General features: G+C 47.0%; 1 protein-coding gene across 2 annotated transcripts in view; it reads left to right on the top strand.

Annotated features, from left to right (window-relative positions):
* The first annotated feature begins 3,259 nt into the window (after positions 1–3,259).
* The window catches only part of C18H12orf56 (chromosome 18 C12orf56 homolog), a 66,054-nt gene continuing 56,271 nt past the window's right edge, over positions 3,260–13,042 (top strand). Inside the window, exon 1 of one of the 2 annotated variants that reach the window (XM_076554171.1) lies at positions 3,260–3,723. In XM_076554171.1, the coding sequence (XP_076410286.1) occupies positions 3,472–3,723 (252 nt within the window). In that variant the 5' untranslated portion in view covers positions 3,260–3,471. The remainder of the gene's footprint in view (positions 3,724–13,042) is intronic. The other variant, XM_076554172.1, reaches the window with a different exon arrangement.

Raw genomic sequence — 13,042 nt, 5'->3', positions numbered from 1 at the left:
TTATGAGGGCTGCCACCCAAAGGTGTGGTCCAGATTTTGGGTGGGTCTTCGAAACCTCAGAGGATCCAATCAGGAAAATCCACCACCACCCCTCCCCACCCCCCCAGGCTGCTTGGGTTTTAGCTGATTCCACATTAGCCCAGTTGACAACCAAGGTGAGTATCACACCAACTCAATGGCCAGTTTTCTTAATTTATACGTTTCTTTCAACTGCTCTATCAACTATTTCTTTTACCCTTGAAAGTCTCTTTACTCATTATTTCTGGCACCGTGATTTTAGGTTCCTTTGCCTTCTGCACTCTGTCTTCTTCAGACACACTCCTAATTCATTTGCTCTTCTTGGTGTATGTGTGCCCCTTCAGTAGCTACCCATTTCCACACTTCCACACTTGATGCTTGGCTGGTTCCTACAGTTAGTTCTATACATTTTGGTTTTATGTTTTGTGAGACGACATCTCACTTGGTAGTATAGGCTGCCCTAGAACTCTCTGTGTAGCCTTTGTGGGCAGGCCCTGCGTCCATGGGATTTGATGGGGCTTTGGGAAGGTCATTAGAGCGTAAGGGTGAAGCTCCCTCGTGATACACAAAAGCTGCGTGTCCTCCCACCACTGGAGCTTAGGAGAAAACTGCTCTGAGCTGGATTTTAGGCGGTGGTGGTGCACACCTTTTCTCTCAGCACTCCAGAGGCAGAGGCAGGGGGATCTCTGTGAGTTCAAAGCCAGCCTAGCCTACAGAATGAGTTCCAGGACAGTCAGGGCTACACAGAGAAACCCTGTCTTGAAAAACCGAAAAAGACAAAGGCTTCTGCATGCCGTTCCCCCGTGACACTGGATCTGATAATACCTCCATCTTGGATTTGCAGACTCTTCGGGGTATGTTTGTTATTTAACCCTCTCAGCCCACAGCCGTGTGTGATGGCAGCCCACAAGGACTAAGGCAATGTCTCAAACCTACCCTGTCTTCTTCATACAATGTATTTTCATGTAGTGCTGGTTGGTAATTCTCTCTGTGAACGTCTCAGCACATCACAGTGCCCTTACAGTCATTCTTTCTGTTGGGACTAAAACTTTTTTTTCTTCTTCTTTGAGACAGGGCTTCATTCACAGACAGGGAAACTGAGGTGGGCTGGAATTTACAGGGTTATGCTCATAAACTTCTGTGCTTTCAAGTTAGTCAATCAAGTAACCCTGGAGGGAGGACCACCACTCTATTTTGATGGTAGTCCATGACCGTGCCTTTTGAGGTGAGCCCCACACAGGTGACGCCCCATTCTTCTGGTAGAAATGTTTATCAAATGCTGGATGGCTCAGAATCTGTACCAAACGTGTCTTGAGTTTGGATGGGCTTAGACGAGAAGAAGCAAGTGCTTATCGCGGTATTTGGGTTAGCTACCCGTGGAAAGATTAGAAGAACATAGGGGAACGTGAACACTTCCGTGTCCGTGGTGCTCTCTGGTCCTCACTTCCGCTCCTTGGCAGGCAGAGTAGGTGTCAGCAGGTGTGTTTCTCATGTGATGGAACTCAGGCTCCGCAAGGTCAAGTCATTTTTTCTCCCCTAAAAATCTCACAGATCACGAGTGAGCAACGGGGTTAGTAATTAGATCAGTAATCTAATCCAATCCTCCTGGCTCCAGATCAGTAAGCTTTCCTCGGTGGTGAACCCCATCCCTGCAGGCTGAATTTTGCTGTTTCCCTGGCAACCAGGTAGAACATTGAGTACCTGGAAACCATGACATTGTCTTCTCTGTGAGTCGCCAGGCTTAAATGAGGTCATCACCAGTCCCATGTTTTTTTGTGTGTGTGCTTCCTTTTAAGGTCTATGAGGTTGGTGGCTTGGTCGCCCAAACCTGATTGGTTCCTGATGGGCTTTTTGGCACATACAGCAAGTGCACTGCCATTTCTGGTCATGGTCCAGCCATCCTGTTTGTCTTGGTCCTGGGAAGTGGGCATAAAACAAGAAACCCTGAGACAGAACAGTGGTCTGAAGGGAGGCTTTCCCCCTTGGTCTTCATTCTCCACCTCTTTTGTTATAGCGATTTGCCACCGAGCTGCTGTTGTGGGGGTAACTATCAGGCACAGGTAGTTAGAAGGTGTGCCTTTGTATTGGCTTCCAGTGGCAGGCAGCCATTATCAATGGGTCTGTAACCCATGGCTATCCATAGGAGTCGGGTCAACTCTAAGGACACAGGTGTGCTCAAACCATTTGAGATTTTGCCAGCAGGTGGCACTTATTCCCTGCTCTTACCAAATATGGTCTGTTTATTTATTACTGCTTTGTTTAGCTAGGCTTAAGCACTTCTTCCCTACTGTAGTGGGCTAGCCCACAATATCTGGTTATACATTGCAATACGTTTATACTCTTCTCCCACAGTGGATTTGAAATGGTTTACATATTCAGTATATAATAGTAAAATTTGGAAGGAAGGGGACTATCTCCGTGAGGAACATCCGATTTTATTAAGGTCTGTTTGTAGACAGGGATAATATGGTTTCATTGTGTCTTTTCCGAATATTTATTTTTGGGACAGGGTCTTGCTGTGCACTCCTGAACTCAATAGATCAACAAAGACAGACCTCCAGCTTATGGCCCTCAGTTCTGGAATGCTTGGTCTGCAGTGTGGGCCACCCCGCTCCATCCTCGGGTCTTTGGATGAACGGGAAGGAGGGGACAGATGGCTTTTCTAGGATCTGAAATAAAGACGGGAGTGCACGCCTAAGGCACGTTTCTGGTCTGCTTCTCCTCTCGCTAACCTGATGTACCGCGCTCTTCCTGACCGGCTCTTCATCTCTAGGGCTACATAATCCACACCCTTCGTCCCATCAACTTCAGTTTCCAGAGGGCCCTTCAACCGTGCTACTCATTTTCTAGATGGTTCTTGGGAACACAGGCACGGCTTGGACGGGCCTGCGTTACCGGAGCAATCAGTGGGTCCCTTTGAGACAGAGTCCAGCTTCTGAGACAAAGCTGGAAAGTCAGTGTCTCGGTCCTTTCTAGGCAGTGTACTGGTCAAATGTGAAATCTGTCATTACAGGATTCTCACATCGATAAAACTCCATGCTTCAAGTTTCTCTGTAACAGGAAATCAGATTAAAACTGGCCTCTATTATCAATGGAGTTTGTATGTGGCTCAGTAGCTGGACGGCGTGGGGAGTGAGGCGGGGGACTAACTATTCCTTCCCTTGAGAGGTTCTCGGTTGTCAATCAACCCTGCGAGAAAGACCTTGGTCTTGCCCCGCCCATCGCCGTGTAGGGTGCGGACAAAGATTAGGGGCGGGACCGGGCGGGGCAGGGGGCTCGGAAACCAGACGGCGGCGGAGCGTGTTCCCAGAGCCGGAGGTCGGCTCCCTGCGTCCCGGCCCGGTGGTGGCGGAGGCGGCTGGCGCTCGGCTTTGTGGCGCGCGCGGGTTCCACCGGGTGTCGTGGAGGCACAGGCACCGGGGGCACTCTGCCTGTCCGCGGGTGCCGCATGGCATGGCCAGCCCCGCGCGGTCCGGCTTCCCGGCGCGCACGAACAGCCGTCTGGACGCGTTCCTGCGGCGGCACCTGCCGCCCGAGGTCTACGACGCCGTCCGCGCCTACGAGCCGTGCATCGTGGTGTCCGACGCCGAGAAGCACACGTTCAGGTACGTGGTGCTTAGCGACCGGCTCATCTACCTGACGGAGAACCCGCCCAAGTCCATCCGGAGGGTCGTGGCTCTGCGGGACGTCGTGGCCATTGACTTGGTGAGGATCGCGGGCGGGCAGGCTCCTTCCCGGGCTCTCGCATCCCTCCTCCTGTACCAGAGAAACGGGGAACACCTTCCCCGTCCCGCCCACCTCTTATTGTCAGTGAATGCTGCTGCGCGGGAAAGCTGGGCATGGAGGAAGAATTTCAAATAACGATGTGCCCGGCTTTCCCATCCTGTCCACACCCTGCTAACCCCCGTTGGGCAGCAGATCTGACAACTGATCCCTCCCTCTATAGAAACACGCCTTCAAGCCAGCCTCTTGTTCATTAATCATCCAGTCTGTGCAGTGCGTGTGGGAGGAACCGCAGCTCACACCCGCGCAAACAAATGCGGCCAGTTTAGTGCTGACCGGCCCTTGTTTACTTTCTAGCCGCTCAGGGTTAGTTAACGTGTGACTGGTCCAGAATAAGTGAGGGAAGGAATGAATTTTCGTGATGTGCAGAGGATGCTTGCTCTGGGTCAGGCTGCCACTTGATCCAAACGGGACGGGGAAGCTTCCTGGAAGGAGTGTCCTCAGAGCCGAGTCTCCGGAGATACAATCTGGCTGAGCTCGCCCTAGTTTCTAGTGTTGCCAGTGTGTCCCTGTCCTCTGGGAGGAGGCTGACTGTAGGAACCAGCAGCCGATTGGAGGCCCAGCCTACCCCCCCCCCCCCCGTTACCCCTCCCGCTGCCTCCTGGTCTCTAGTCTGCTCTGCTTTCCAGGTGTTTCTTCCTTCTCCGCTGGGACAGGCGTCTCGCCTCCTTTTACTCTCCCTTGCTCAGTCTGTGGCCCCCAGGGAGAAGCTGTTTTGCCTAGCGAATCGTAACGGTTTCAACATATTTCTAAGAATAATAAAATTAGATGAAGTGTTTTTTTTTTGTGTGTTTGTTTGTTTGTTTTTTGAAGTTCAGATTTCCCTTGTCAGCTGTGGTCACATTTGTTTCTTTAAAACTTTTATTTAATACTCTTTTATCTTGTGTGCACATGTGTATGTGTGTGAATGTGTGTGTGTGTCATGGCGAGAATATAGAGGTCAGAGGACACCTAGTGGAAGTCAGGTCTCTCATCTTGTGGGTCCTGGGTTTGAACTCAGGTGGTTCAGTCTTGGCATTGAGCGCCCTTAGCTACCTCATCAGCTCTATTTACTACTACTGCTACTTCTTCTTCTTCTTCTTCTTCTTCTTCTTCTTCTTCTTCTTCTTCTTCTTCTTCTTCTTCTTCTTCTTCCTTCTTCTTCTCCTCCTCCTCCTCCTCCTCCTCCCCCTTCTCCTCCTCCTCTTCCTCCTCCTCCTCTTCCTCCTCCTCCTCTTCCTCTTCCCCTTCTTCTCCTCCCCCTCCTCCCAGTCTCCTTCTCTTTCCTCTTCCTCTTCTTCCTCTCCTCCTCCTCCTTCTTTCTTTCTTCCCCTTCTCCCCCTTCTTCTCCTCCTCCTTCCCCCCTCCTCTTCTTTGAGTAAAAGAAACAAGTCTTTGCCATTATTTCCAGTTTTTTGAGCTAATTTAAAAATTTAAATTGCCTTTACATTTTTTATTGAACAGCCCAGCCAGAATGCAGAAGAATATTAATGCATGATAACTAAGTTCAGTCTCCCATTTTGCAAGCAAGACGAAACAACTCTCTAAAGCAAACAACCAAACCTCCCAGAAGAAAATGTAACACGTGTATGTGAGCTGCACAGATCTCAGATTTCAACAGTTAGTAGGGTCATTGTCCCTCTTGAGTATTGTGGGTTAGCGTTGGAAACTGTGAAAGCATTTCCTCCCCGAGGATAATCACAGTCCAAATCTGTGACTATGGTTATAGCACATGACAAGGGAAAGGGAGAATGCCACTCACCTGACTTTAAAACAGACGTCTGGGGGCTGGAGAGATGGCTCAGAGGTTAAGAGCACTGACTGCTCTTCCAGAGGTCCTGAGTTCAATTCCCAGCACCCACATGGTGGCTCATAACCATCTGTAATGAGATCTGGCGCCCTCTCCTGTATACATAATAAATAAATAAATCTTAAAAATAAAATAAAATAAAATAAAATAAAACAGGAGTCTGAACAGGGATTGGTGACCCATGCCTGTAACTCCAGCCTTCCAGAGATAGAGGCAGGAGGATCATGCGTTTGGGGCTAGCCTGGGGTACAGAACAAGACCTTGTTGAAAAAGTAGACAAACAGGGGCTGGAGAGATGAGTGCTTACTGCTCTTCCAGAGGACCTGAGTCAGTTCCCAACACCCACGTCCCACGGTCCATCCACAGCCTCCTGTAACTCCGGCTCCAGGGGACCCGAAGCACTGCATGCTCACATATCTACCCTCCCTCTCACATACACACATAATTGAATCCTTTTTTAAAAAGTAAATACATAAAATTAGATCAGGCCCAATGTAAGTGAAAGAGGGAGAGGCAGCCTGAGGAAGACCCGGCCAGCCATTGTTCGTTTCAGAGGAAGAAGGGTTTTGGGAGCGCGGGGAAGGAAACTTCATGGAGAAAGCTGAAGACGTCAAGGAGACAGACTTCCCTAGCGGGCCTCCAGAAGGCCTACAGTCAGAGTCAGGAGTCCGCCATCCAGAGACAGAGGGAGCAGGAAATGAACATGCCATGTTAATAAAGGTACCATTGGGCTGGAGAGATGGCTCAGAGGTTAAGAGTACCGACTGCTCTTCCAGAGGTCCTGAGTTCAATTCCCAGCACCCACATGGTGGCTCACAGCCATCTGTAATGAGATATGGCACCCTCTTCTGTATACATAATAAATAAATAAATCTTAAAAAAAAATAAAGGTACCACCATGTGGCAAAGCTAAATAGAATTATGGGTTAACTTAAAATGTAAGAGGTAGTTAGTAACAAGCCTGAGCTATTGGCTGAGCATTTATAATTAATAGAAGCCTCTGTGTGGTAATTTGGGAAGCAGCTGCTGGGTATTTGGGAATAGACAGTTGGGACAGGAAAACATCCACCTTTGTGTATGCATGCTGAGTGCATGGACCTGGGTCTGCACAGGGAGGCCAGAAGGATGCATTGGATGTCTTCCTGTATCACTTCCTGTCTGCTCCTCTGAGGTATGGTCCCTTCTAGAACTTGGAGTTCATGTCTCAGCAACCTCTGGAGACCCTCCTGTGTGGGGCACATTTTTTAAAATGACAAATAAAACCACAGAGCTCTATGACTTCACCACAAATTCATTCTTCTTCAAAGCTAGGGAGAAAAATTCTGCCAAACCCTGTAGCTAGAGTTTTCCTGCCTTGCCCACAGTCAGGACAAATCTTTGTCACCCACCAGTCCCACAGCCGCTCAGACCCAACCAAGTAAACACAGACTTATATTGCTTACAAACTGTATGGCTCTGGCAGGCTTCTTGCTAACTGTTCTTATAGCTCAAATTAATCCATTTCCATAAATCTGTACCTTGCCACGTGGCTGGTGGCTTACCGGTGTCTTCACATGCTGTTGGTCATGGCGGCGGCTGGCAGTGTCTCTCTGCCTCAGCCTTCTGCTTCCCAGAATTCTCCTCTCTCCTTGTCCCACCTACTTCCTGCCTGGCCACTGGCCAATTAGTGTTTTATTTATTGACCAATCAGAGCAATTTGACATACAGACCATCCCACAGCAAAACCCAACAGCCCTTACCCCTCCTCCCTTTTTGGCTTTTCACTCTTATCCCATGACTCTGTGCCCCACAGTGGTCCCAGGCTCCAGGGATGAGAATAAAGGATGATGGCATGTACATATGAAATCACCATAATGAAACCCAGTATTTTATATACTAACTAAAGCAAACAAACAAACAAAAAAAAACAAAAACTAACATGCATATCAGTTCAAAAAGATTGGGGATAAAAGTGGGGCTGGAGAGATGGTTCAGTGGCTGAGAGCACTGGCTGCTCTTGCAGAGAACCTGAGTTTCTTTTTCAGTACCCATGTGCTCACAACTATCCGTAACTCCAGCTTCAGGGGATTCTACAAACCTTTCTGACCTTGGCTGGCACCTGCACTTATGTCACTTATGTACACACACACACACACACACACACACACACACACACACACCACAAGTACAAGTAATTAAAAATAAACTAAATCTTTTAAAAAGAAGAATAAAATATGTGACAAAGAAATGATGTGAAAATTCAGTTTTGTTTAGAAAAACAAAAGATACTTCATTTGCAATAAGTTATCACAAAGGTGGTTTTTCCAGAGTGAAGTTTATCCATTACACTCAGGCTGCTCTGACTCCTATGATTTTTCTAAAATGTGGGAGACTTGGCTGTAAAATCTGTGTTAATAGCAGTATGGTGATTGGGATGAAAATGACCCCCATGGGCCCGTAGAGAGTGGCATTGTTAGGAGGCGTGGCCTTGTTGGAGTGGGTGTGGCCTTGTTGGAGTAGGTGTGGCCTTGTTGAAGGAGGAAGTGTGTCACTGGGAATGGACCTTGAGGTTTCAGATGCTCAAGCCAGGCCCAGTCTCTCTCTCTTTTCCCATTGCCTGTGGATCCAGATGTAGAACTCTCAGCTCCTTCTCCAGCACATGTCTGCCTGCATGCTGCCATGCTTCCTGCCATGACAATAATGGACTAAACCTCTGAACTGTAAGCCAGCCCCAGTTGAATGGTTTTCTTTATGAGAGTTACCATGGTCATGGTGTCTCTTCAGAGCACTAGAACTTTAACTAAAATGGGGGGCTGCATTCCTGCTTTTTCCTAATCAATCAATCAATCCGATTTTAAATTGGGTCCAACTCAGGCAAGGTAAGCACATGTCTGTAGTTCCACTACTTGGGAGTGGAGGGAGGAAGGCTAACAGGACTTTGAGGCCAGCCTGTTGTCCATAGCCAGGGATAGACAGCAAGACACCATTGCAAACCCAACCCAACACAACAAAACATGTAAGAATGTATGGGGCTCAGGGTTATATTTAATAATAGGAAAGCAATAGGAACGAGAAACATTAGAGTAGTTATCATCTCTAGGCTGAGAATTTGAGGCAAAAACAAAACAAAACAAAACAAAACAAACCAGGGTGTAAGAATCTGAAGCAGAGTATCTGTTGGGTGGCAATACAGGACTGTTCATTCCACTCCTGTAATTTTCCCTCCTTCTCATGTTATCTTGTTTTATTTTTTTATGGTCTGATCATTTATTTGTTATTTTTAAAATGAATTAATTAATTTCAAGACAGGGTTTCTCTTTGTATCCCTGGCTGTCCTGGAACTCACTCTGTAGACCAGGCTGTCCTGGAACTCAGAGATCCGCCTGCCTCTGACTCCAGAGTGCTGGGATTAAAAGGTGTGTGGTACCTCTGCCCAGTATTTTTTTTTTTAAACTGTACTTGGACTTAGAAGTAGAAGCTCTTACTGGGGACAGCCTGTGTCTCCTGACAATGTGCTCCGGGCATCTTGGCCCAAAGTCTTAGCACATTCTGCAGCCTCCTCCTGCTTGTTTCTTCAGAGCGTTCTATCAGCGTCTATGATGCAGGACATGGAGTAACAAGACACGGAATCTTGGGTGCTTTGATCCTCGGCTTCTTACTGTCTTTGTTTAAGGGTTTTCTGATAACGTATTGGACTTAATCTGCTTTAGAGACAATGGAAAAAATGTTGGATTCTGCTAGTTCTTTTGGACCCCAACCATTGAGGAACAGTAGTATCTGTCAATCCAGGACTCTCTCTCTCTCTCTCTCTCTCTCTCTCTCTCTCTCTCATATATATATATATATATGATATATGTGTGATATAATGAGAGATAATACATACACAAACACACACACACACACACACACACACACACACACACATTAACAAAGTTGAGAACACTGAGACTGACATCCACAATGTGACAGACCTGCATTCCCACTTGTAGTGATAAATTTCTCTGGTCCCGCCCGGCCCGAGGTGCCACAGCCACTTATAAAATAAAATAAACACTCAGAGGCTTAATATTATTTACAAACTGGCCTATGGCAGGCCTTTTGCAAACTAGCTCTTATATCTTAAATTAACCCATTTATATTAATCTATGTTTTGCCACATGTTCCGTTGTGTTACCAGTCTGCTGGCATGTTGCTCCTTGGGTATCAGGCTGGTGTCCCACCTTTCTCTTTCCTGTCTCTCTTCCTGGATTTCCCACCTGCCTCTACGGGGACTTGCCATAGGCCAAAGCAGCTTGTTTATTAACCAATGGGAACAACATATATTCACAGCGTACAGAAAGACATCCCCCAGGACCCTCTCTCCAGTTCACATTAGTCTCTAACCAGAATGCCCTTCACTCAGCAGCGGGCATATTCTGCTGTGAGCCGAGATGCCTTGCTTCATGGGAAAACCTTGTTCATCATTCCCACCACTGACCGGACCGTGCGACCGTACACGGAGGCTTTTCTCTGTCCCGTCCTGTTCTGCAGCTATTTCCAAATAGTCACTCAGAGGCTTGTATTGATTATAAATGCTTGGCCGATGGCCCAGGCTTATTACTAACCAGCCCTTACATTTAAATTAATCCACTTCTATTCATCTATGCATCGCCCTGTGGCCCGTGGCTTACTGGTCCTTTGGCACCTTGCTCCTTGGGCAGCTGGCTTGCGTCTACCCTGACTCTGCCCTTCTTCCTCTCAGTTCTCAATTTGATTGATTGTCCTGCCTAACCTTATCCTGCCTCACCATTGGCCAAACAGCTTTATTTATCAACCAATGAGAGCAATGCATGTTCACAGCATACAGAAGGACTATCCCACAGCACACAACCCTTGGACTCTTTACTTCTAGCATCTGTAACTATGCCTACGGCCATACATTTCTCATAAAAAGTACAAAGTTTGTGTTCATCCCAATTCAGTAGGTTTCTGACAGATGGTGGCTGGAAAGGAAGCAGTCTTGACACAGCCCACCACCTAGCAGGTGCCACAAAAAGCTATTTTTAAAAAATCTTATTTAATTTTATTTATCATGCATTGGTGTTTTGACTGTATGTGTGTCCGGAAGAGCATCCAGTGCTTTTAACTGCTGAGCCATCTCTCCAGCTCCACCCCAACCCAGGGTATTTTTTTTTTTTAGGTATATGTGAGTGCCATAATGTATGTATGTGCACCATGTGTGTGCAGTGCCCTTGGGGGACAGAAGAGGGCACCTGATCCCCTGGAACTGGAGTTACGGAGAGTTGTGGGCTGCCATGTGGGTGCTAGGAGCTGACTTGGGTCTTTTGCATAAGCCGCAAGTACTTTTAAGAGCTGAGCCATCTTTCTAGTCCATCTGCTCTTTTTCATGTTTTTTTTTTTTTAACATAATTCTCTATTTGCCCTTAAGTTGTATTTGAATTCCTATTGGATGACAAATATTTTAAAATTAAATGTAGGTGTGAGGAGTCAGCAAAGCTAATTATGGAGTACGTTGCTGGCACAGCTGTGCAGAATTAAAAGGTGAAGTTCTTTGATTCTCTGGCTCTTGCACACTCCCTTGTGGTCCTGTGGGAGAGGGATGAGTGGAGGCCATTGGTGTGGCGATATTTTGTGTATGCTCTAACAGATGAAGCTTGTCTGGAGATCAGAGGGTGAAGCCACTAACTAGCCATAGAGGCAGGCGGTGGTGGCAAACACCTTTGATCCCAGCCCTTGGGATCTCACACCTTTAATCCCAGCACTAGGGAGGGTGAGACAGGAAGTGATAGGGCAGGGCGGAAAGAAGAATTTAAGGTGGGAGGAGACAGGCGCTCAGTCTCTCGAGATTTCGTAGAGGTAAGAACTGGTGGCAGGCTGCTCTGCTTCTCTGATCTTTCAGCTCTCACCCTGATATCTGACTCCAGGTTTTTATTATTTTAGGATTTGTGCTACACCTTGGTCTGGAGCCTCAGTGATTTTGGGGTTTTGGCATTTGGGGGAGGGAGGTTGTCGGTCTTGGTAGTTCTCGGCAACCCCTTCAGCTCACCATCGCCTCTTCTGGTCAGGTCGTAGGTCGGGTGGAGTGAGGAGCAGTACTTCTCTTTTAGCTTCTGCGGGCCAGCTCTGGGTTTGGCTGACTGGAGTACAATGGTCTGTCCTCAAGTACTGTCATTTCTTTAGCTGCCTGAAGCCTTCCTGGTGACCAGGCACATAGTGATTCATCGGCCTCTGCTTGGAGCCACCTCTTTACATTTTCTTTTCCACTGTATTAGGCTTATAGAAGCTAATTAAAATGTGCTGAGGACCAGGCATGGTGGCGCATGCCTTCAACCAGTCCCAGTACTTGGGAAGCAGAGGCAGGCATATCTCTGTGAGTTTGAGGCCAGCCAGGACTGTAGAGTAAGACCCTGAAAAAAAAAAGTGCTCTGGTCTATAGCTTATGTGACCGTTTACATTGTTATATTTATCCTGTGACCCAATCGGTCTTCTAAAACTTTATCCTAAAGTAAAAAGACACAGATCCAGGGGGAAGATCATACAAGTCTCAGAAAACCTTTTAAAAAAGATTTATTTTTATTTATGCATATGAGTGTTTTGCCTGCATGTATATAAGTGTACTGTCCACATTCAGTGCCCAAAAGAAGTCACTGGAGCTCCTGGAACTGGAGTCACAGATGGTTGTGAGCCCCCACGTGGTTGCTGGGAATTGAACTCAGGACCTCTGGAAGAGCAGCCAGTGCTCCTAACCACTGGGCCACTTCTCCAGCCCCTCACTGGGTTTTCAATGGAAAGAGCCATTAGTGGAACTTCTGGGCTCCAATTGTGTCCTGATTTATTGCTAAAAAGTATTTCTTTTTTTTTTTTTTTTTTTTTTTTTTTTTTTTTTTTTGGTTTTTCGAGACAGGGTTTCTCTGTGTAGCTTTGCGCCTTTCCTGGAACTCGCTTTGGAGACCAGGCTGGCCTCGAACTCACAGAGATCCGCCTGGCTCTGCCTCCCGAGTGCTGGGATTAAAGGCGTGCGCCACCACTGCCCGGCCTTAAAAAGTATTTCTTAAGCAAAGAAATGAATATGAATGTAAATGAATATGGAATATTTTTCACAGCCTGGTGTGACAACACACTTTTCTCTGAAGTTTTGATAAAATACTTCTTCAGCACATTCCTGGTGAACGCCTACTGTGCAGGCAGTTGGTTACAGATCTAGGAATTAATCTGACTTGGAATTTTACAGGATTTATTTTATTTTACTCTATTTTTTGGAAACGGAGTTTCCTTATGTAGCCCTGGCTGTCCTGGATCTCACTATGTAGAAAAGACTGGCCTCGAACAGGGATCTGCCTGCCTTGGATTAAAGGCATGCACACTATACCTAGTGGTTTTTTTTTTGGTTTTTTTTTTTTTTTTTGGTCTAAATGTATTACTTAAATTATCTGACACTACTGATATTGGGGTTCAGAGGACATCCTGAGGGGT

Source organism: Peromyscus maniculatus, chromosome 18 (assembly GCF_049852395.1).
Source record: "Peromyscus maniculatus bairdii isolate BWxNUB_F1_BW_parent chromosome 18, HU_Pman_BW_mat_3.1, whole genome shotgun sequence".
Classification (NCBI taxonomy): Eukaryota; Metazoa; Chordata; class Mammalia; order Rodentia; family Cricetidae; genus Peromyscus; species Peromyscus maniculatus.
Note: the sequence above shows the minus strand (reverse complement) of the source record. Positions and strands in the feature narration are given on the sequence as shown.